Below are 25,747 nucleotides of genomic sequence, written 5' to 3' on the forward strand. Positions count from 1 at the left end.
TTCATAGACAGAATGACTCAAAATGTGTCTAGTGCATGAAAAAGTGTTTGTGTACAGTGTCAATTCCTCTCTCCGTGTTTCATAAGTTATTTTTTTCGAATGTCTCTCTTTTTTGTTCTTGTTCCTCTTTTTTAAGTTTTTCAATCCTAATGAGACTTTACTGGCAATATACGCAGGTTTGTTGTTTAGCATCACGACACGCCTCCTCCAACCCGTCCGGCAACACACATCTGGGCACATTTTTGTTACGTTAACACAACACCACCAAGTATGCTGCAGACTATGAGACTAAGACCTGCTGGATTATCACAGACAGAGAGAGAGATGATGACATTTGCTACTGATGTAAAGGATTAAATTGACCCATAGGTTACCGAAGTAGTTCTGACTTGTCGCTGTTCAGCTTTGGTAAGTTTCTTCTTTCAATTCTCAAGACTACAGTACTTGAATACTACAGAACAGTTTGTGCTAAAACTTTTAAAGAGCACTTCATAGCAGGCATATTATTATTAATATGGTTGTTGGCATCATTTATCACGCTAAAGAACAGATTTTCTTGTTATATGAGACTTCGAGGAAAATAATGATCAGGATACACAGCATCGTGTACAGTAGAGACAGAGCTACTATACATGTACCACAAACTTTTGATATATGCGATGAGTTTGGTTCCAAAATTATAAAGGTGTTCTCATTGTGTTAGTAAGCTGTATTTTCTTGAGTAATTATGGCTTATATCAAAACAAACCATCTGAAGTTTCATTGATATTAATTGGAATGCACAATAAAAAAAAACTATTTATAAGAGTGGTAGGAAGTATTAAATAATTGAAACATTCATATTTTTGAATGACATTTCAGTTTTATCAAAGGAAGCGAAATCAATGTACAAATTCATTTCTCTGAAAGATGTGAAGCAGATCATACAGCCTGATTAATGTTTGCATTGATGTAGATCTGATTCTGTCGTCCTCCGACTGACAGGAAGCTACTTGTAGAGTGTTTTGTGTTCACAACACCAGAAGTGTAAACGTGAATCCTTGTTAAATTAAGCTCCTCATCTTTTTGGTTTGGTGTCAATGAACGTCGTCTTGAGCTCCATTATATTCTGATTCAGCACTGGGGTCAATGGCAACGTTTCACTCACACTTTATTATGAGAGATTTTGCACAGGGTAAATACTCTCAACACACATTTTTCTCGCCATCTTACCACATGCGCTTAACTCCATGCAGGTAGAACACAAGCTGATGTTTCATCGTCACCGGGTGTTGGTGAGTATTTAATCTGTTAAGGGTGTGGACGTTTCGAGATGATGATGAATGAATCTGTGATGAATTCAGATATTCCAGTGAAGTTTTTTCGCAGTGTTTCGTAACACAGAAACAGAGGTTAATGGCGTTTTCCTGTTCCACAGCTTCGTGTTTCCTCTATTTCATTGTTTCTTCTATTTTATTGTTCTCCTTCTCTGCGGGTTTGGGGTTAGTGCTCTGTTCCTCTGTAAAACTGCATCACGTCCTGTCTAGTGCAGCACACCGACTGTCACTTTACCTTCTCGACTCTCTCTCTCTCTCTATCTTCACGTCTGTATCTTTGCTTTGTGAAATCAGATATGACCGGTGCGATGAGAATCTTTTCATCTCATTGGCCATCGTGGCCAACACACCTGCTGTTCTCCTGGTCCACCTGCATTCCTCTGCTTCACGGATTTTTGATGGGTTGTAAATAGACAAACATCCACCCGATCAGGATTTCCTCAACATTTATCATCAGATTATGATCATCGGGTTGTTTGTTTTAATGTCAACATCACTGGAGCTGATGTTTGTCGTCAACACGATGGGTCATGATGTGACTTGACAGCATCTTTTGTGATTCAATGAAAGCAAGAAAATATGACCTCTTGTATGAGTTACTGGAAATGTTTTATTTTTTATTATTTGAGTGTTTTTAAAAACCTTTCTTGTCTTTTGCCTTCAGATCTCATCATGCTTCTTCCTAAACCTTTGCTCATCTGACGGCATCGATCCGGCTGGGGTTTTCTCACAAGCGTGTCAAAATGTCCCTATCGCAGCAGGTTCTGGTGAACTTTGAATACAGATACAAGACTCGAGATGGCAGCACGGTGTCCATCAAACCCAACGAGTACTACGACCTTGTAGCAAAGACCAATGAAAACTGGTGGCACGTCCGTCGGGATGAGACAGCCAAGCCTTTCTTCATCCCGGCTATGTATGTGACAGAACTTCCATCCAAGAACAGCCCGACCCAACTGGATCCTCCAGAAGAGTTTAGTGGATGCGATTCCCCTGACGGAAGCGCTCAGGTCACGCTCAGAGACACGATCTCTATCAAAAGAGACACAGAGAAAGACGGACACAGAATATCTACATACATTATCCCAAATGATTTCTTTCAACCAAAGGTTTCGGAACAAATCTCCGGAAGCCTGGAGACCGAGGACCTTCAGCCTGAACTCCACATCTATGACACAGTTGAAGGCGTAGCCCATGAAAACAATCATTCTCCTCCAGTTAATGGAGAAACATCAGAAAATATCTTCTTGGCTCCTGTTGACACCGTCACAGATCCGCAGAGACTCACAGGTAAAGACAGCAGTGTGTATGACAATAAAGTCACGATGACAAAACCAGAATCTGCACACGCAGAAAACAATCCAGAGATCGGAAATTTGTCAAGAACTGCTACAGTTCAGACCTCCAATCCACCCGATCAATCCACGGTAAGAAAAACTCTGTTTTCATCATTTAAACTGTGCTGCTCGAACGCACACGCCTAGCTGGCCCAAAGTGATCTTCCGGTTTGTGTTTGGTTTTCGTTGTGTTTAATAGTTATCTGATTTTAATTATTTTTTATTCACATGAATTAATGTTATTCTTCTATTGTATATTCATTGTATTAAATTTAAACTACCCAACAGTTATTGTTTCTTTGCTTAGGTTTACCGGATGTTACGTTTGGTTCACGTGGCGTTTGTTTATGTTATTGAAAACCGTCTTTACAGATTCTGTTGTAATTCTCGGTAATTTCTGCATTAGCTCTCATTAATAATTATTCATAATAATTTATAAGTTTTAGTTTAGTTATTTAGTTATGATGACTGTGTGAGTGTTTTAGAACTGTTAGTTGTAATACTTTCTTTGAGCACATGAGGGAACTGTGTACAAATGATCAGCTCAGAAAACGTATGAAACTGAAAGAATGTTTCTGTCAAGTGTAAAAACTTTGGTGAGGCCAACAATACGACATTATTTCTTAATGTGTTTTAGATATAAGTAATGTGATTTTAATCTCTTGCTTTCTATATAGTGCCTTCATTTAGTACGAAAAATGTTCACCATCACAGAAATTCTAATGGATCTAAAGCTCTTAATGGGAATTGTATCGGTTTCAATGGAACCATCACAAAAAACATTTATTAAGTGCACTTAAATAAAGCATATTTTTGAGTTTCCTTTATATAGTAAGAATACTAATATAACTATACTAGCCTTCTATTTTACAAGTGCAAGTGAATTTATAGATATCTTATGGTTGATGAAAGTACACTTTGAAGTATACTCATAGTATACTTCTAAAGTTTTATTAAATTAACTTAACGTCATACTTATATTTTACTTTTAAGGACTGCACTTTAAGTATACTATTCAGTTCTTTTATTTCTGTAGTAAGTTTCACTATTTTGTATTGTTGCAAATCAGGTCTATGTGCATACAGTTTCGCTCATGTTTTATTTTCTCTATATGAATTTATACAGTATGTAAAAAAGGTGAAATAAGTGTTTAAGGCTGCTCAATTAATCCAAAACACAACACAGCGAAAGGTTGTGTAATGGAAACCATAAAAATATTGTTCTGAAATTATCTTAAGTGTCAACCAGTTTATAACCAGTGATGGTCAAGTTTCTCTGAAAAAGTAATTAAACACTAGTTACTTATGACATATTCAATAGTGTAATTAGATTACTGTACAAATGACTCGCTCAAAAAAGTATTTAATAACTTGTTACTAATAACTTTCTATATCCTACATCAGCCTTGATTAGTTCAGTGATTCAGTGATAGGCATGAAACAAGTCTTAATTCAAATAAATATGAAACTACGTAAAGTATTATTATTAACTGACCAAAGTATTACAAATGTGAGAATTATACATCAAAGCACATATTTTAAAGTTAGACTCTGAATGTTGATGTCAATTCCACTATTGCACACACATACACACAAAGTATTTAGTTTAATTAATCCCTTACTTTACTATTTTCAAGGGGAAAGTAATTAAACTACAGTAACTAATAACTTAGTAACTAGTTACACCCAAAACTGTTTATAACACCATGTGATGTAATAAATGAAAAATAAAGATACCCTGATGCACAGGCAGTGTTCGTGTGTCGAATGAAATCTGTGGATGTGTTGTACAACACTGTGTGTCTAGTGATCTGCATGTGGATGAGAATAAGAGCTTGTTGTGTTGGATCTGTGGATGCTATTTGAATGTAAAGGGGAGGCGCTTTATGATCTCCAGCGCAACAGGTTAGGCGAGTCGATGCGCCCTACTGAGTGCGAGTCGATGCGCGGGGAGAATCCAGTGTATGAACCCAAACACACCGGCTGATCTCCAGTCTGAAGACCTCAGAATAAATCATCAGTTACACATCGGTGTTGATGGGGTTTGGATTATAACTTGTGTTTGAATGAACGCGCTTGGAGACGGAGCGCTGCACCTGTTGTGAGGTATGAATGATGCTGCGCTATTGAGGGATAACACTGACTTCTATTGCGCGCTCGTTGTAGTGTTTGCTGTCGTATAAAGCGCACAGCGATAACATCTCGAGATTAGATTCATATCTGATTGTCATGAGTAACTCCGACTATTTATAAACGAATCTTCTTTTAATGCACTAATGGTTTTCGAAACCATAACGTACCAATGACGTGTACGCGGTGACTTTTTGGACATACCTAATGCTTGAATCATTGTCTCCTTTGTAAAACATTGGAATGTCATACCAAAGTATGAATGGCATACATGAATGTTCTTTGGTAGGTACAGTTCGATGAGGTCATAGATATTAGACATATAACTTTTTTTACTTATAATAACTAATAGGCGTATTACAATAAAAGTGAAGCAACCACGTTTTTTTAAGTTTGTATTAGTTATACTACAAATTATACTATGGTTGCTGTAGTAAGTGCTTCATTTTCATAAGGGATTACCATCTTCTATGGATTTACTGAGAGGTCTCCGTTTCAAAGTGTTTGTGTGTTGGTCTCCGTTTGGTGGGACAGCACCCGAGACTTTGGAGATGTGCCAGTGAAGTTCTGGTTACCATAGGGATGTCAGCTTCAGCAGTGGCATGACTGAGGTGCCTTTCAGTTTCAGAGGGGAGTGTAGCGCTGCTCTAGAGGCCGGATATGTAGGTCATTTTATGTCCAGGAGTCTCACGCAGAGCTGTGCACCCGAAGACCCCAGATCCTCATCCGCATGTGGACGACCCAAATTCAGGCAAAGCGTAATCTGAGTGACTTTCTTTGTGTCTCATTAAAATGTATAAAAAGTTTAAAGATTAATCATAAACCCCAGGGAGGGGTTGCTTTGATTGTACATTGACAGATGTGTGCTGAAGGTTCTCAAGCGTGTCTGAAGCATCTTTTGATCAAAATTATGGATGCTATAAGGAAAAGCCATTGGGCCGACAGTTCAGTGGTTTTTGTTAACAGGTCACTGCATTTTCCGTACAACAGGGAAAGTTTATTGCACAGTCAATCCATGAAATAACTTATCCCGGTTAAACCTGGAAAGGGGAAGAGAGAGCTTTTTTCCTGGTTTAAATATTCTAGATCTGTTAGATATTAGAAGTTATAGTAAAACTATATGACTTTGTCGAAATGTCTCATTGATTGTGTAGATCTATAAAGATCGCAAGAACATTTCCCTGTGGCCATGCTTAAAGAGTGATGTCTTAATGTCTTTTGTGAATTTGAAAGATCTACTTTTATCAGAATTCAGGAAGTGCCTCTTGACCCGTCCGTTCTGCCACCACAATAAACAAACCTGCTCGTCCCATTCTCAGTCGCACAAAAGCTTCTACTAACAAAGTGTTTCGTTATTGATTCAGAAAAATGAAAATGTCGGGAGGAGTTTGCAAAACCTCATTCCTCAGTAGTCAATTTACAAAGATCAGCAATAACACACAACAGACACACAAGTGAGTGTGTGAGCAGCATGTTTCTTCTGTGTCGTGTAAAGTATGTGTGTTGCAGTTCTTGTTTAAATAAATCCAGAATTCAGACCGGAAGTTCATTAAACAAACACCTATTCTTGCCTCTGTGGTGCCCAGACTAGGTTTTGTCTCTCTTATGGTGGCGACTCTTTGAGGGTTTCATCTCACATTTGTCAACACAATTTAGTTTCATTTCTCTTGGTTGGATATGTACTTTTTTTTGGTGAAGCATTTCTGTCAGGTAAACAGTGATCTACTATTACAGATGGAGACCTAGAGAGTACTCAACTGTTGCATTTATACAGCCACAGAACAAATGATGAGACCATTTTAAAGTGTCATGATGTGTTGTGCTCAGTCCAGTGTCAATTTCGACAAATCAATCTTCAGGATTGACAAAAAGTCAAGTCATCCAAGAGCAATGTGAAAGAAACATGAAAACTGTGATGAAAATCCAGGTTATCACATCATTTTTTTTTTACTTTCCCTAAATACATGTAGAAATATGACGTGCCGCTTAAAAGTAGGGATGTCAAATGATTAATCGCGATTAATCGCATCCAGAATAAAAGTCTGTGTTTACATAATATGTCTATGTACTGTGTATATTAATTTTGTATTTATAATTGCAAACACAAATCTATGAATACATATTTAGGAAAAATTTACATGTATTTATTTATATTTTCCAATAATTGAAATTATATATAAATGTTTATTCAATTTTCATCTTTCTTTACTATATGCGTTTATGTGTATGTGTTAATAAATACAAAATTATTATACACAGTACACAGATATATATTATCTAGACACAAACTTTCATGTTGGATGCGATTAATCGCCATTAATCGTTTGACAGCCCTACTCAAAAGTCAATCTGAACTTGTTTTCTATGCAGTATTTGAGATCTGAAAAACACAGAGCATCACGAAGTTTCTCCAGTTCTATTTTCGGCTAATAAATGTAAATAGAAACAATATTTTGATTTGAAATTTGGGAGAAATATTGTTAGTAGTTCACAGAATGAAACAAAAACATTTTAAATAATTGTACCTAAACACATACCTATAAATAGCAAATATAGAAAAACTGAAAATAATGTTGAAATGATCTCTTTATTCTGTGGCTGTATTTCTTAGATTGTCTGCATAAAGAATATCAGCGTTTTTGACAGCATGAGGCCCTCAAGTTTGGTGTGTAGGTGGGACAGACACTATGACTATGAAGATTGTGCATCGTGTAATGTTAGTTTGTCCACATGACTGTTGTTCAAGAGCCTCTTTTATCTGTTGTGTCTTGTACGTGACCTTAGACACAATGACCCATGTCTGTACTTTACAAAGAGTCTTAAAAATAACAATGTGTTTTGTGATGACCGGTAAATGATACACATCATATAGCAGTGTGTGTTTACATGAAGGGACTTCTGTCATTATGTTTGTCCATTGGCATCAAATTCTCAAAATGAATGAATGAACTGCTGGCTTCAGTGTGTAAGTGCCACATGGGGCCATCTTTATCTTTAAAGATTTCTTTGTATGCAATGCTAATAAATAAATCTTTACGAATCATTTAGAGCATGGCTTTATCGGTGGCATAGAAAGAAAAATCACAGATATTTTGAATATCCAAACCGGACAGTATTGAGATTGATGGAACTTCTCAAGTGTCTCCACTGAGAGAAAAAGAACTGAAAACACACGTACGTTTCGATTAGAGTTTCACATGAGATCTCAACCAACTGAGCTCTGATTTGCCAAGTCTGCAATCAGGAGTCAACGATGTTGTAGTTCACAAAATAAAAGAAATGAATTCTTATCAGATGTATACAGATGATTTTAGCTACACAATGAGCATTCGCTCTGTATCTCCTCTTAATGTATAAGTGTATTACTTGTATCTATGTCGTATAATTTTACAACTTAACTCACAAGCACTTAAGCATTTGTTAGTTCTTCAGAGCTCATATCCTTATAACCCTGAGGTACACATATTCGTGATGCGGAGGGGTCCCGGGGGGTTCTCACACACGTCCAGACACTTAGTATTCAATGAGGTAATCTGAGATTCCAGGCCATGAGTGGTGATGTAACAGGGGGGGTGCGACGGGGTCCCGTGAATGGCCCCTCTGTGAAAATATGTGTGTGCGTCTGTATGTGTGTGTGAATCGAGCTGTTGATTCTGTCGTTTCATTGGTTGATCAGTCATGTGGTTTAGCTAATGAACAGCACGTCGTCTCCTCCGTCCCACAATCATGTCTTTCTGAATTCATTATAGCTGTGAATTCTTTGGCCGTCTGCATATGTTAGAAAGGAAATATATGCCTTTTCCAACATACAGTTCAATTGTTTATTTGCCTCCTTGGAAAAATTTGAAGGATCTTATGAAGGGTGTTCATATTTTTGTTAATGATTCAAATGTATTTTCGGCATTTGTACAGCACATACATTATTAATTCAGTTATTTTTGTGTGTTGTGGCCTATATTTGAACATCTGTTTCTGTATAATATGCAGGACAGAACAAAATAACAAAGGCTGAATACGTTCATGAGATTTATGAGATTCTGTTGTTGTGTGTTTGTTTACAACTGCTGCTGTGTGTTCACTATATTCTCACCTCCATCATTTCTTGTGTTGTTGCTCGGGCGATGATGTCTCCACCCCAACTCTGAAACGCTCATGTAGCCTCAAGGCTATCGTGCTGAATATTTGAATAACAAAAAAGGCTTGTGTGTTTTTCTGTCAAGCTCAGGACCTTCAAAGCACAAGCTGATGATATTTCAGAGGAGGAAGCTGCTGTCCTGTCAGACTGTTGAGAAATTCTTTCTTTCCTGAAGATGCTTTAAACGTTGCCAAACATTCACAGTCCTCACAGAAAGTTTGTTCCGCTGTTTCGTCTTGAAAACTTTACCTCTTCTCATTTACATTTGGATGTTGTTTTCTTGTGTCATCGAGGTTTGAGCTACACTTGAGTTTGACCTCACGAGCTGTATGAGTCTTCCAAGAGAAACATTTTATTGTTCAGATGTTTATTTCTCCAAGCTTGATATGGAGTTCTCAGTTGTGTTTCTTAAAGATTTTTCTTCTAAATTGAGAAATCAAATCAAATGAGAGAGTAACTTAACTTCACTTTAACTCATATTTGGAAGAATGCTTATAAGCAAACAGATCTTGACACCCATTGACTCTCATAGTAGGATAAAAACAATAGTAGTCAAAAGTGCCCCACAAATGTTTGCTGTCCTACATCCTTCAAAATGTCTTCTTTTGTTTTCAACTGAACAAAAAAAGTTAAAGCAAATTTTCCTACTATGGGAGTCAATTGGTGTTGAGATCTGTTTGCTTATCAGAATTCTTCCAAATATCTTTCACTGTGTCCATCAGAACAAAGATATTTATACAGATTTGAAATAACTCGGGCGTGAATAAACGATGATAGAATTTTCATTGTTGGGTATCACATTAAGTCCTTACTCTGATTATTGGAAATAATCGCATTATCGATGCCCATGTAAACATCGTCGTTGTTGAAACTTGAAATTACTTAACATTTGTTCGATTTCTGACTGAGGAGAAATATCTGAGACACAGATGAGATTCAAGCAAAGGTTCCTGTTTGCTTTCCATAATTTCTCTGGCGAATAATGGTGATTTTTAAGAGATTTCATCTATGATTTTCCTTTCTTATGGCTTTCAATAGAAAATCAAAATCACAGATGCACTCTCATTCATTTCTTCTGGACAGCAGATGGAAGTCTTACAGACACTTTTGGAGAATATTTTGCAAACTGCCGCTCATGTGTATCTACAGAGTTTGATAAGAGATCTCAACAAACTCGCCCACAAACAATGTCTGCAAACTAAAGTTACGATATGATCTTCAAAGCGATCTTTTCATTTCTTTGCAAACATCATGTTGACCTGTCAGAGGTGTTAAAGTCAAAACGGCTGGCAGGAAATTCTGTGACTTTCGCTGCTGTACGTTCGAGTGAAAAAGAGGAACTGCTTCACAATTTTCACTTCTACACATTTTTAGTCCTTGTGTGTCTCTGAAGTATATTCAAAACAATTTTTACCTGTTACATGAATTCATCAAATTCTTCTTTTTTTAAGTTGTGGAATGACCTGCATACCCTGTGCACTAATATCATGACAGAAGCCCATTTTAGACCTCCACATGTAGCATGTATAGCCTGTGTGTGTGTCTCCTCCCACTTAACATGAGTGAGCTGCGCCTCACACACACACACATCAGTCGCAGTATCAGCTGCAGCGGTGCTGATGTGTACGCTCACGTGTGTGTATGTGTGTGTTTGAGTGAGTGGGTGTGTGTTCAGCGCGGGGTCAGTCAGTCTTCCATCATGCGCTCCGTAGGATAACTTGACTTTGACTGCAGCTGTACGGCCGTTCTTGCCGGTCACAACAAAGACATGGTGGATTTTTATGCTAAGATCCGGTCCAGCCATCGACCCCGGAGCGCCATGCCTCTCTCACTGGACACACAGGTACGTCCACGACCCTCAGACGGGCGCCGGGTCACAGGCGTGAGGTTGGCAGTGGAGTGTGTTGTGTTAGATTGTTAAAGTGAGTCGGTGTGATGTTGGAGGATGTGAGCTCTTCCTGTTCAGTCACTCCCTGCCGAAGCGATCTTTAATACTGTTTGTAAAACTTCATGCTGAAACTCAGATACGGTTCTATCGTTTTTTTCTGCAATGAAAGGGTGGTAAAAAACTTCAGTGAAACTCTACGGAACGCTTTAAAACCGATGCAAGGAAGCGATCTATTTGGGTTTTGCAGACAGTGTGTTTCTCTAAGACCAGGAAGCGTCTCATCTTCGATTCAGAGTCTCTGACTGTGATGAAGTTCAGGACTGTCTGAATAACATCTGAATTCTGTCTGACATTTTAGTTGTTCCCTTTACCATCTGCTAGGTTTCAGTGGAAGTCAGGTGCGGATCACATTAAAGGAGTAGTTCACCTTCAAGATCAAAATTATGTCATCGTTATCTCATCCTCTTGCCATTTCAAACCTGTAGGACTTTCTTTCTTCCGCAGAACACAAAAGAAGATATTTTGAAGAATGTTAATAACGGCCCCCCATTCATTTGCAGTGGTTACGTAGAAGTAAATGGGTCCCGTGCTGCGAAAGTTTTTCAAAATATCTCCTTTTGTGTTCTGAGACTCATGCAAAAGTTCTCTATTCAATCTCGTCGATGTCTAGAAAAGAGATATTACCAGCATCTTATCAGTTCTTTATGGTCTTAATTGCCTTTTAAATGGAATCTATGCTTTGTGTGTGAGTTAGCCTACTTGTCTTAAACAGGTTGTGGGTCTGTCTCTGTTGGCCAGCGCATTCAGATCATCTAATTTTATCTCACAAAAGGATGGCGTACATTTAAGGCTGGGGAATTCACTTCTCCCTCACTTAAAGTCGTAAGAGATCTCCTCTGGCCTCTTCACAGACGGAAAACAGTGTTCTAGGTGTACGAATTAATGAGATTTAATAAAAAAAAATGTTTCTTGTCAGTTGGCATTTGTGGTTAGGTGGCACAGTTGAGCTTGTTTAAAATAGACACAGCAGGATATAAAGTAGCAGAGAGCCTGCATGTATTATTTCCGGTCGAAAGTTTCTCTTTGTTTGCTGTTATCTTTTGTCTGTATTCTGTCTCTCTCACCGGCAGACCTTTCTGAAGAGAGGCGTGTCGTGTCACAAGCCTCTCGTGAGGTTCCAGGTGAGCCCATCTGTTGAAGACCACATCCAGATGTTGTTCATTGTACCGTCACTGGGTTTTTGTGTTCTTCTTGTTACGACGTATGTTTATGTTTGTCTACTATATTTCATACAAGAGTGAAACACTAGCGCCTGTAAAACGGGCTGTGAAAGAACATTTTACTGTTTTAAAGAGCGTTCAATTAGCAAGGGTTTCAGTCTTGGCACAGACCACGTATGCGTAGCAAGGTTTTATAAAATAAAGGAAATCCAATTATATTTAGGGTATGTAATGCGGTCAGCCATTATAAATCGGGGTATTTGATAACGATTTACAACTCGGCTCAGCCAATCAGAATCAAGGATTAGAACTGACCGTTTATAATACATATTTTTATCATATTATTTATTTGGGCCTATTATTTATTTTTTACTTTTCCAGGTATTCTCTAGACATTTCTGCTGATCCCTATCACTTTATAGGGTCCTTAGACCATAGTTTACCATCATAGCAACTTTCATTTGCTTTCTGAATCACGTGCATTTGTGATGGGATTTTTTTCGGCCACATGAGGAACAAGAGAATAAACAGCTTTTTCAAATTTAAAAGATGTGTTCAGAAAGTTCCCTTAAAATATGAAAACACAGTGTGTGTGTAAACTAGTAGCCACCATTTGTGAATTTAAACATACTAAATGATGCTTATTTTAAAGTGTAAAAGCACAATGTTACTTTGAGGGTTTGGTTTAGATGTGTGGTAAGGGGTAAGGGGTAGGAAATACCTTGCTGTGTCAGAATAAACACAAAAGAAATCTATGGTATGTGTGTGTGTGTGTGTGGTTGTGTTTTTGTGTGTGTGTGTGTTGGCACTCTGTTTCTGAGCTAATGTTCAGGAAGTTCTGTTTATGTAACAACGCTCTCTTAAACCTTCGCTCACACATCTTTATAATTGAAACTGAGATATTTTTACAGACATCAGATTAGACATGTGATAGATGCTATTCAAGGTTAAGGAGCGTCTGTCTTTGTTTGTGTTTGCAGTCACGTGGAGTGTTCTGTCTGAGCTGAGCTTGACATCGTGCGTGGTGTAGTTTGCATAAGAAGCACTGTGGACGGACGATGTGAAAGCAGATGTTCTGTCCTGTGTTTGTTTTGGTCTTTGTATGAGCGTTAGTGACATCACAGATTTACTCATTTACATCGAGTCAATATCAGCGTAAAGGCAGTCTGAACGCCTCATTTCATCCATTTGTTATATCATGTCTGTATCATGTAACACAGATTGTTGATCGATATGAAAGTTTGTAATCAATGTGTCAACATACTTTATGGAAAATTTATCTTAAAATCTATTTATTTTTTATTTTTTACTCACCCACATGACGTTCGACGTGTATAAAAACCTCCCGGCGTCTTCGGACCACAAAAAAAAAAAATTTAGGTGACATCCGAGAGATCTCCAGGTATCCTCATAGACATCATAGTTATAGTTGTTATCAAGGTTAAATTGGTCCATCTGCTCAATTGAATTTTTTTGAAGCGACGAGAATACTTTATGTGCCAATAAACAAACCAAAATAACGACTTTAATCGATATATTCTCCTCTGTCATGTCAGTCATGGGGCGCATTCACGAGAGCACTTCCACGCATGCGCATGCAGTTTGTATGATTGGACAGAAAAGTTCAAGTCTTCCTCAATATCGAAATCATCAGACATTTTGTGAAGATCAGCTTATATACAGCATGCGTCTGCTAGTAGCGCTTCCGGGTTGTCAGTCAGAACACCGCCAAATGCACATGCGACAGAGACAAGACAGAGGAGAATATATCCATTAAAGATGTTATTTTGGTTCCTTTTCATAAAGTGTTCAATGAAGTTAAATTGTGCCACTATGAGCGGATGGACCAATTTAAAGATTTTCTGGACTTTGTCAACAACGATAACCAAGGCCTGGAGATCTCTCGGATGTCACCTAAAATGTCTCTATTTTTGTTCCGAAGATGCAGGGATGTCTTTAAACATGTTGAACCTCATGTGGGTGAGGAAAAAAATTACACAAAGATGAACTTTTCCTTCAACTTGAAATGTCCTGTAATGTGACACAAACTCCATCATTTTCTGATTATGTTATAAGCGTGACATCGTCGGATGTGCTCAAACGTGTCATTTGTCATCATCAGGTGGAGGATGATAACGCCCTCACAGCTGTGTATGTAAACCTCCCTCGCCTGCGCCGCAGTTCCATCAACACATCCGTCCCCCCCGCTTCACCATTACAGGACTTCCCAGACCCTCCCGACACCCTCCTCCCGGACTCTTTGGGATGGGAGGTCCACACTGACGACCAAAGCGGGCAAGAATATTACTACCAGCCTTCAACGGGGCAGACCACCTGGGAATATCCGCAGAGTCTCTCCATGGAGTCATCGGTGAGGGCAGAAAGGACACCCTCACCGCATTCTTTCCCTCAGTCACCCGGCTGCTCGCCCATGGGCTCTTCTCCACGGCGGTGGAGCTCAGATTGGGAGAAGGTGCTGGATGAGAATACAGGCAAACATTATTTCTACAACCCTGTGTCAGGGCAGAGCTCCTGGGACCCCCCGGAGCATTTCGGCTCATCGGGCGACATGAGTTTTCTGAAAGACTGTCCGGTATGAAACTTTCCCGGAGATTCCAACATGCTACCAGACATGATTCTGTGATGGTTTCATTTACATACAGTGGGGTCCAAAATTCTGAGACTGAGTTACTGCTCACCGACTGCTCTCATGAAACTTCTCAGTCATGTTTATAGGGATAGTTCAACCCAAATTGTTATTCTAGCATCATTTATTCCTTCTCATGTTCTCCTGAACCTATATATAACTTTATTCTATAGATATTTAGGGAAATGTCTCAGTGGTTTGTGTTTATACAACGGAAGTCCATGAGGTTCAATGAAGAAAACATAACAGAATTTTCATTTTTGGTTGAACTATCCCTTTCAGGATCGGTGTTGTTTTTAAAATGTCCTTTGGAGAATTCAAATAATTATTTGGGATTTGAAAAATATCACATCTCTATCACATTCTTATTAACGGCTATATTTTTCCTAAATACTAATTTAATATAAATGTTATAAATGTTATATATTTCTAAAAAAAAACGTATAAAGATTGATCTTAGGAAAAAAAATGTATAAGGACCCAAATATTCAATACCATTTTTATACCGATATACAGTAATAATAATAAGGTCCACTGCCTCACTTTGGCTTTCATCATTAAAAACATTTCAAGCGACTCCAAACGGAGAGGATCACAAATATTATGGCGTCTAAACACAAAAAGTGTAATTATAAATACAACATTGTAACAATTTAGCTAACATGCGATCGTTAATGCCGTTTATCACATCACATGCAAATATATATAGAATAATGTGAGGCGTCAGTTACACACTAAAGTTTATTGTATAGATGAATATATACAGCGACTTCACGAGCAGGTGAGTGTAATCATTGACAAAGCAAATCAATTTTTACTCTTACGAATGAATACGAATGTTCTTGTGAACATCCTATAATTTATCTTAAGAACAAACTTATATTTTGTCTCAAGAACAATTTCATGAATCCGAACCCTGATTCTGAATTTCTGTAATATCATGAAAAGAAAAACAAACATTTGAATTCTCTTCTCAGACTTTTGGAGCTCATTGTATATTAGGGTGGTATATGATTCATATGCATGCCTGAAGAAACAATATAAAAACCATAGTACTTCCTTTGGCTAGTCTTATCAGATCTCAGACCAATGATTAGAAATGGTACAATGCTAAAAATAATCTAATGCATTTTCTAGTTATCTAGTAATGTGAAGACTCATGCAGAACACTCTTTAAACTATCACTTTTTTGTAAACATGAAAGCTTTTTTATTACCATCCTGCTGAAGGACTTAAAGGTGCAGTAACTGATTTCTAAAACTCTGCTGCAGATTGAAATCAACATCCAAACAAACATTTTGCCAATATATACTAGGGATCAAGCAATTAATCGCATACAAAATAAAAGTTTATGTTTTCATAATATATGTCTGTGTACAGTGAAAATTCATTTTGTATTTATAAACACACATACATACACATTTATATATATTTAGGAAATATTAAGATGTATTTATTTATATTAACCGATAATTATATATAAAGGTTTAAAAAAAATGTACATTACATTTTTTTCTGAAATATATTTGTGTATGTGTTTATAAAAACAAAATGTATATGTTCAGTCCACAGACATATATTATGTAAACACAAACTTTTATTTTGGATGAGATTTATCACGAATGAATCGGTTGACAGCACTAGATGTCTGTTCTGTGTCTTTATTTTTATTTTTGTACAATATGGTTGTTTGGGTATCGATTTCATATACCAACACTTATTGCACCTTTACTAAAAAAACAAATTTTGCAGATGGGGCGACAGAAATAAACTGTAATATACAGGTTTTTGACCGTATTTCAAAAATGCAAATGTTAAAAACTATAAAATTCTGTTAAACTACAGTGAGTTTGAACTGCCACACTGGTTCAAGTAGGGTTAGATGTGATGTATCAGTCAGCATAGATGTACAGTCCATCAGAACGGCCTACTTCAGCTGGTCCATGGACCATTGACATCATTATCTAGTTGTGAACACCAACACACTTATATCTCCTGCTGATGACCAGCAATGTTTGACTAACATTAATATTGCATGTTTTGTTCTTTCCTACTCAAACAAATCAGCCTCCTCTTCCTGAAGAAGATTACCCAGCATCTCCAGAACCGGAGGAGAGGACACGTCCGCTGACGGAAGAGTATTCCTTAATCAATGTGAGAAAGGTTTCAATCCCAAGAGTGAATCTGGACCGCAGCAGCCCGCCGGGTTGGACCCTCAACATAGACCCTGATGGAGTTTGGCTCTTTACAAGTGACTACACGCAGGAACAGGTACAGACCAAGAGAACCTTACTTTGTCCTTATTTTGGTGTGATGTGCTGTACTCATTATATGAGGTGATTTATTATTTGAGCCTGTTATGAATGAGTTTGCCTCCAGGGTTCTTTCTTTCATTTAATGAAGTGTCTTGTTGACAGTGGATCAAGTCGATAGACGATGTGGGACGAACTTACTACTATCAGAGAGACGGCACCAACTCCCAGTGGAATTTACCAGAGGTGAGTTATAAATGAGTAAACGGCAGCGATTTACAGATAATCTGATGAACAAGAGTTTGTTCCAGTTCTATCATTTTATTGGCTAAATGGTGCGATGAGAATGATTTAAGCTCTCTATAAAGAATAATAACTATAAAGATTATATTTTGGACTATTAAAGATTAGTATGTTTATATTAAGCATGCCTGCTTAACATACATTTACATTTTAAATGTGTGCACTCTTTAATTTGGAACAGATTTTGTTAATGTTTATGATTCATCAACTGCAAAAAAATCACTATGTAAAAAAGATTCGGTTTCAAAGGTAAAATCGCAGGTTACTTTACATATGTTTACATATGTTAAAGCTACAAGACGTCAACTTTAAATTCCTGTGAACTCTGACACGAAAACTTATATATCCATATTATAAGGAGAACGTTCTTAATTAATAGCTGTTTTTTATTTGTTTTAAACCAAGATTGCAGTTTTAAATGTATGATTAGAACTTTATAGTTATACTCATCGTTTCCTTTATAGATCTCTTTCTTGTCCTTTGTAACTACTTTGGTTAGCAGAGAAAAAACTACAAAGTATCTAGGGTTGTTTAACGATTAATCGCGATTAATCGCACGCAGAATAAAAGTTTGTGTTTACATAACATATCTCTGTGCACTATGGATATTTATTTTGCATATATAAACACCCACACATACAACATATTTGGATGTATGTATTTAGATTTAGATGTAACTTTATTCATTTTTTTAAACATATACATATATATGTTTATTTATACAAATTAATATGCACATAGCAAAGACATACAATATTATAAACAAAAACATGTAGTAGTTACAAGTAATTATGCATAATGCATAGTAAATGCATAACATGTGTAACAATGACACCCTTAAATCAAACTTTTATTCTGGATGCGATTAATTGCAATTAATCGTTGAATAATCCTAAAAGTAACTGGCCTAATTTTGTCTGAAATGTAATGAACTTCTTGATGATGGACATATTGTATAAAAGCACACTTAAACTCATGCTGTTGTAGTGAATATCAGCACAGATTGTTGGAGAAATGTTGATAGAATAGTACGCCTCCAGCTGTTTCAATTTGATATTAAATCATGAATTCTTTCTCTCTCAGCAGGCTGTTAGTCCCGGGCCTTATGCGATAGGAAACGGGGCTTCGAGTGATCTGGAGGGAACAGGGGTAATGCAGAACTGGAGACACAGTTTGGGATACCAGGAGGAAGTATGTTCTCAAATACTCACAACATCTTTTAATACAAGGGAAGTGGCAAAAGGTCATTTTTTCCGTTCTCCTAAGTGGGTGTCGCATAGTAATTTCACTTTCCCCTAAAGTTCATTCAGTTCACACATACACAAACAGTGAGACAGAGTAAAGCCCCTGAGACCAGTCCTTCAAATCTGCCCTTAATGATGCTCTTTCTAAATTGGTATCAGCTCACACCTGAGACTGGTTGTGTTCTAGAGCTGCTCTGTTGACATCTCTCTCACTTATAGAGATTAGATGCAAATGTATCGCTGTTAGTACTGCTTATTATGATTAAGAACTTCAACAAACTCCAGACCTCCATGCGTCAGTTCATGTATGATCAACTGTTCCTTTAAATGTTAAAGTCTACATTATCTGTTGACACTCACATTCATCCATTTGAAAGAAGCCATCCGATACATGTTTTCATCAGTCTCCGAACTCATTGCATGTTTCCTGTTCATTCGTGATTTCAGCACTAGTTCATGTCCTGTAGTTTCTCTTGTCATTGATGCAAATGCTTCATGTTGTTTGTGCATGTGACCGTCTCATCTCACAGAGGCACTATTCATCATGCGGTCAGAATGTGTCAGACAACGAATCGTCCGGCTCTCCTGAGATGTCACAGAATGTAAGATATTCTGCTTCACCTGACAGGCTTGTGTTGTGGAAATCTGAATTTGTTTTTTGTCATCTATACAAAACACTGCAAAGAATGAAACTTTAGACAGCAGTTAAACATGTTTTAGCTTATTTCAATTTTGAACTGGTAACTGTGCATATACTGTTGTATTGGCAGCGTTCAGCCCTGAAGGGTCTGTGTGACGTTATGTAGATCCAGCATGAGAACACATCTCTGTTATTGTGTCATGACTGCTCAAGTACTAAACCACTTGATGTCATGATCGTACAGAAGCCGGGCATCCATACAGCATTTAATGTTATACTGGGACCTGATGTCTTCATCTGTCTGTGTCATGAAAGCTTCTCGTTTTTATTCTCTTGTGCTAGTGGGTAGAGCCACGATATTTGAAGTTATTTGGATATGAAATCATTCAGTACCATAGTAAATATCCTATTGTCATGGTATAACCATTTAATACCATACCACGATGACCATAGTATAACTGCTTTTCTTGTGCAGACAGACATGTGATATTGGATTAAACTAGTTGAATAAACTAAATTCTTCTTCTGCATCTCAAGTTTGGTTTTCTGTTGCAAGACATTTTTTTGTTGATTCTTTTTTTCAGGTTTCAAACTTGGAGAAAGCAGGAATCCTGAACAAAACGAAGGTGTCTGAAAATGGCAAAAAAGTGAGGTAAAGATCTTCAAGACCATAGACAAACTTAGATATCACTTTGAGCGCTTTGGTCCTATCGCTTTGGCTGCGATGGGTCAGGTGTGATGCCATATTAGTTTCCATGTTCCTCAATCTCGATAGTTAGACATGAAAAGTTGTTGATCGTCATGCTTATTTGTGAAAAGTCATCTTTGTCAAGTCATTGATTTGGCTTTTCTCTTGTGAAGACGTTCCTAATTTACTATACTGAAAGTACATGAAGTTTGGAAAAGGCATTTTCTGTCATCATTTGTTCTTTCTGGGTTGTAAGTCAAGGAAATTGTTTGAGAAATGTAAAGGTTGTTTAAGCTATTCATCCAGACAAACCACAGCTCCCACAAGTCTTCATTAGGGCAGTCTTGCCCTTCCCAATATGGTGTCGACAAAATTTTGCGGTCAATGCAGTATCTATGTACTGTATGTCTATGTTCAAGACAACATTATCTTCAAAATCATTGAGACCTTTACAAGTCCATGTTCTGTAGTGCTGTTAGTGGTGTGATTCTTTACGTAAAAGTAAATGATGTCAATGCCCCTACAGAAAGAACTGGGCTCATTCCTGGACGGTTCTTCACGGAGGAGTCCTGACATTCCATAAGGACCCAAAGTCCACGCCAGCTGGGGGAACGGTGAGTCTCAGATCCGATTGATCATTATCAAATTCAACTTCATGTTGTTCCTAATGCTGATGTTTGTTATTATATAGAGCAAGACCAATCATATAGTCCCAGAATCCAAAGTGGATTTAAAAGGAGCAACGATCCTCAGGGCAACAAAAGAGAAATCGAGCAAGAAGAATGTTTTAGAGGTATGACGGTCACAAATCAGACGAAATAAAATCTGATTGACTAGTGTAGATGTTTGATGTGCTGTGTGTGTGTTTTCAGCTGAAGAGTCGGAGCGGTGCAGAGTTCCTCATCCAGTACGACACTGAGAGCATCATCAACGACTGGCATAAAGTTATTGTAGACGCCATTCATCAGCTGGTGAGTCATACTTCACATCACTTACCTTAAACGCCTTACAGTTATCCGTAAGATCTTGAAAATATCATCCGTCTGTTTTTATGGTGGTGGGCCATCAGGAATCGGATCAGCAACACTCTGAAGATGAAGAGGAGATCGGCGAGAAGTCCTCTAGTCTGGACAGAGATGAGAGATTCTCAGAGAGAAGAGCGCCGGGCAATGGTAAAGTATCTGAAAATATTCATAAGCAACTATTGTCATCACTCTCGTGTCATAACAGATCTTATGTGCCTTTATAAGGAACTCTTACATAAATTGGAGGACTTTAATGATACTTGACAGTGTCCCCAAAGGAAAAGCATCCCCAAATATAAATCAATTATTTAATCATACAGTGTAAAAAACTGTAAATGTACACAAATTTCACTTATTTTTAAGTATTGTCAAAAAAAACTGTCAAATTACAGAAAATGACTGCGAATTACCAAGAAAAACAAATGTTATAATAAATTTATTACTGGCGGCCCAGCTGCAAGACAAATTTTTTTACAAGGAACTGATGAAAAACATGCAATTTGACGTGAGAAATGTTATTTTACGTTTTTACTGGCACCACAGCTGCTAGAAAATAACTGTTTTATAGGATTACAGTAATAAAAACTTCTAATTACAGTAGAAGACTGCAAATTTACAAGAGATATGTGAAAAACATGCAAATTTATGTGAATTTCTTATTTTATAATTGTTTACTCCAGCCCCGGCTTCCGGAAAATTTCAGATTTTTACATTGTAGATTTTCTTAGAAGCAAAATGATTTAAAATACAAACTCTTATATACACCTGCCAATCGGGTAATAAAAATCAATTTGAATTATGTACTAAATAAAGAGGCAGAAGTTAAAGAGGCAAGTTTATTTTACTCGCACCGCTTGCAGGCATTTTATGAGCTTCATTGAGTTTAAAAATCTCTTTCTGTGCATCAGCAAATCGACAGTCTTTATCCAGCTCAACATCTGAGTCCGATCAGAAAAACGTCCGCACCAAACTGAAGAAGTTTCTTCTCAAGCGGCCCACGCTGCAGTCCGTCAAAGACAGAGGATACATCAGAGGTGAGACAGATGCTTCTCCATGTCATTACCCGCTGATGTTGCGGAAATGGTTCTGGCCTGACGCTCTGCCTTTTCTCCCACAGAAAATGTCTTTGGATGCCACTTGCACAGTCTCTGCCAGCAGGAAAAGTCCACGGTGCCGAGCTTCGTGGAAAAATGCATTCGTTTGGTAGAGAAAAGAGGTGCGACACTATATGCCGCTCTGAACCACGAATGCATTTTATTGCTTTACTTAGAAATATTTGATGTCACTGAATTTAAATGAATCATCCGGATCATTGGCAGGTCTGGGGATTGATGGACTCTACAGAGTGAGTGGAAATTTGGCAGTCATTCAGAAACTGCGTTTCAAAGCAGACCACGGTAAACATCAGCATTTATTTCACACGTCATCGCCTCTGTGTGTTCTCTCTTTGCTTTTTTTATGTTTTGATGTGTGTTATCAACAGCTGTATGATCCTTCTACTCTACACACTCTTTATTTTAGACTCACTTTTAAAGGTCCAGTGTGTCTTTATTTGGAGGATCTATTGACAGAAATGCAATCTAATATACATAACTGTGTGTTCAGAGGTGTATAAAGACCTTCCATGATGAAGCGTCTCAGAATGAGCTATTTCTATCTACATACACCACGGGTCCACTTGCATGGAATTCACCATGTTGTTTCTAAAGTAGCCCTTAACTGACAAACTGCCCTACAGAACGTGTTAATATTAATTAACTCCTCAGGAAAGAAGCAAAAACGCGACAACATCTTAGTTTTGTGTCAGCTACCGTAGTGCTTGGAAAGGGAGGGGTGAGGGGTGGAGTGAGCCATTTGTTGCAGTTTGCAACATAACCACTAGATGTCGCTAAATTTCAGAGACCGGACCTTTAAAAAAGCTTCACTCATCTGTATAATCTCAATGTACAGAGGTCCTGATTAATAGCTTGTCGGTCAAGTCTAAAAGTGTTTCCATGAAGCTGCTACTGAATCCTGTGTATCACACTGAATCACATGTGTGACATTGAACCTTGTCCCTCACAGAACCATATGTTTCTAGTTTCTCTCTGAATCTTTTGTCTCTCACTGAATCATTTGTGTGTTACCGATTCATGTGTCTCTTACTAAACCTGTCGCTTACTGAATCAAGTGTTTCTCATTGAATCAAGTCTTCCTCTCTGAATCTTGTGTCTCTCACTGAATCCTATGAAATCCTTATTTTGTTGAATCTTGTGTCTCTCACTGAATCTTTTTTTTCTCACTGAATCATTTGTTTTACCGATTTATGTGTCTCTTAAGAAATCTGTCGCTTACTGAATCAAGTGTTTCTCTTTGAATCAAACGTTTCTCATTGAATCAAGTGTTCCTCTCTGAATCTTGTGTCTCTCACTGAATCTTTTGTTTCTCACTGAATCGTTTGTGTGTTACCGATTCATGTGTCTCTAACTAAACCTGTCGCTTTCTGAATCAAGTGTCTCTCACTGAATCCAACAAAATCCTTATTTTGCTGCATCATGTGTCTCTTACTGAATCAATTGTTTCTCACTAAATCTTATATCTGGCTGAATCAGGTGTCCTTCACAGAATCTTATGTTTCCAGTTGAATCAAGCGTTTCATATGTCTGAATCCTGTGTCTCTCTGCTGAAAAACTAGAAACAGTTCATACGCGAGGAACGCAATCAGATTTATTTTCATAAAGCATAATAAGACTAAACACCTCAAATTGCAACAAATCATGGCCGACACCGTTACCTACGTCTATTACAAACACCCAAGTCTCATTTAGGCTCAAGTGCTCATAAGTTAACCAAACTCCTGCAAAAAGGTCTCTTCACTATAACGGATAAATAAAATAATGTTAAGAAAAATCAAAAGTCAAAGCATTATTGAACATGCTGGTGTATCCTCATTTTAAATATAAACCGCCAGCGATTGACAACTACCTGATACTGCACTGGTATTCACACAAATAAGCCATCTTGACAAGTTTTCCACAAGATACAGTATAATGGCCTGTAAATGAATATATGAATTCTTCTGTAGCAAAAATAAACTGTTACAAGAAAAGATAGGTGCCATGAAAAATGTCATGTGTAATTGCATTAGTCATTACAAATGTAGTGGAGTAAAGAGTGCATTTACTTGTTTAAAGTAAAGTCAAGTAGAGAGTCATAGTCTAATATCTTTGAGACAACTACAAAGTCGCCAAAAAGATACTTAAGTACATTAACTGATTACATTTACTCCAATACTTTACACCACTGGCAATGTGTTTGTTAATGATTCATGCGTTTGTTTGTGTGTGTCTGAAACATGTGTGTCTCTGCAGAGGATCTGGACCTGGAGGAGAGTAACTGGGATACTCACGTGATCACAGGAGCACTAAAGCTGTTCTTCAGAGAACTTCAGGAGCCGCTCTTTCCCTACAACCTCTTCAATGAATTCATCTCTGGCATCAGTGAGTTCGTAGTGTGACCATCTGCTGCTTTTGCCCATAATGTGCATTCGTGTAGTTCTTATCACAAAATAAAATGAGAATCCGATGGCTCTTTATGACCGCTAACTCTTATTCTCTGTTTTTTGTGCTTTGATACAGAAATCCATGATTATTACAATAAACTTTCACACATGAAAAATCTGGTGATGCGTTTGCCACAAGCCAACCATGACACAATGGAGGTGCTCTTCAGACATTTACGCAAGTATGTTGATCGTATAAAGCCAACAGAGACTGTCTGAGATGTTTCAGAATATTTACAGGCCGTTTTTATACTTCAGGGTTATTCAACATGGCGATGAGAACAGAATGACCGTACAGAACGTGGCCATTGTCTTCGGCCCGACGCTACTCAAGCCTGAGGTGGAGACGGCAAACATCACCATGTACATGGTCTTCCAGAACCAGATCGTAGAGTTCCTGCTCAATGAGTTTGAGGCACTCTTCCACATGTGATGAACATATGACAGACGGTGTCAAAAACGGCCTTTTATTGATGTTAATGTGAGAGACGTTGCCAAACGCATGTAAAAGCTTTATGAAGGAGAGCTGCACCTGGCACGTTCTGTAATATATTTTATAAATAGAGATGCTATAAAAATGTAGAGTTTTCATGATTAATATATTAATATCACTTAAACTGAATGAAGGAATTAAATATGAGATGTTTAAGTATTCAAATTATATTCAATTCAAATGTTTCCGTTTGCGGCTGAGGAGAGCTCGCAGTAAGCTTGGGTTGTTTGTGAGTTTTCTTTTATAAATGAATTGACAACATGCTTTGGCAGTTGAGTCGTAATAATATTTAACTTTGCCTTCGTGTAGATTTTGCAAATGTCGCAATGTTTCATCTCTAAAATGCCTTTCTAAGAACATTTTTTTCAGTTATTTTTCAATTACAATGTGAAAGTAGGTGAATGACATTTTGAATGACTGCATTCTCATGTTTGGGTTAGCTGTGTTATGATTCATTTAATTTTTTTGCCCTTGATATTTGTGTCTTTAACATAGAAATGTACAAAGAAACTACTGCAGGCATGTAACTGTACATCGGGAAGGCTAAGTTGTAGATTGCCTTTAGGGAACAACACTTTAGATATTTGAATACCCAAATGTAGTCTGAACAAAATGGAATTTGCAGATTAAGCATTAATATTTTATGAAATCCTAGCACTCTTATATTAATCACTGTAACTTGTTTAAAGGTATGTGTATATAGAAAAGGCATATTTATGCAGTCTATTACCTGGTGTAATAAAATAACTCTTTTATAAGTTATGTTTCACTCTAATGTTCATTGATTTTCAACTAATACAGAAGTCATACGGTTTGTGTAGTGAGTATAGAAATATGACAGATGTTTGTCAATTTATAAATGTTTGTAAATTGCGTACACACATTTGAG

The 25,747-nt window shown here is 37.5% G+C and overlaps 1 protein-coding gene across 1 annotated transcript; it reads left to right on the forward strand.

Annotated features, from left to right (window-relative positions):
• The first annotated feature begins 175 nt into the window (after positions 1-175).
• arhgap27 (Rho GTPase activating protein 27) lies at positions 176-25,620 on the forward strand. The gene is made up of 19 exons (XM_056771263.1): positions 176-408; positions 1,236-1,274; positions 1,981-2,743; positions 14,148-14,618; positions 16,740-16,943; positions 17,090-17,170; positions 18,311-18,418; positions 19,002-19,073; positions 19,696-19,763; positions 20,326-20,413; positions 20,491-20,592; positions 20,672-20,770; positions 20,869-20,971; positions 21,733-21,858; positions 21,942-22,040; positions 22,144-22,221; positions 24,175-24,303; positions 24,442-24,547; positions 24,624-25,620. Exons 3-19 carry the CDS (start codon positions 2,060-2,062, stop codon positions 24,796-24,798), a joined length of 2,793 nt encoding a protein of 930 aa, XP_056627241.1. The 5' UTR covers positions 176-408; positions 1,236-1,274; positions 1,981-2,059; the 3' UTR covers positions 24,799-25,620.
• The last annotated feature ends 127 nt before the right edge of the window (positions 25,621-25,747 follow it).

The sequence above is a fragment of the Triplophysa dalaica genome, chromosome 17 (genome assembly GCF_015846415.1).
Source record: "Triplophysa dalaica isolate WHDGS20190420 chromosome 17, ASM1584641v1, whole genome shotgun sequence".
In the NCBI taxonomy this organism is placed as follows: domain Eukaryota; kingdom Metazoa; phylum Chordata; class Actinopteri; order Cypriniformes; family Nemacheilidae; genus Triplophysa; species Triplophysa dalaica.

What these genes read in the sequence shown, in the direction of transcription:
- arhgap27 (XM_056771263.1), top strand. Translation starts at nt 2,060, where the DNA reads ATGTCCCTATCGCAGCAGGTTCTGGTGAACTTTGAATACAGATACAAG. An exon ending in GTGACTACACGCAGGAACAG is followed by an intron (nt 16,944 to 17,089) that starts GTACAGACCAAG and finishes TCTTGTTGACAG; the next exon opens with TGGATCAAGTCGATAGACGA. An exon ending in CCCAGTGGAATTTACCAGAG is followed by an intron (nt 17,171 to 18,310) that starts GTGAGTTATAAA and finishes TTTCTCTCTCAG; the next exon opens with CAGGCTGTTAGTCCCGGGCC.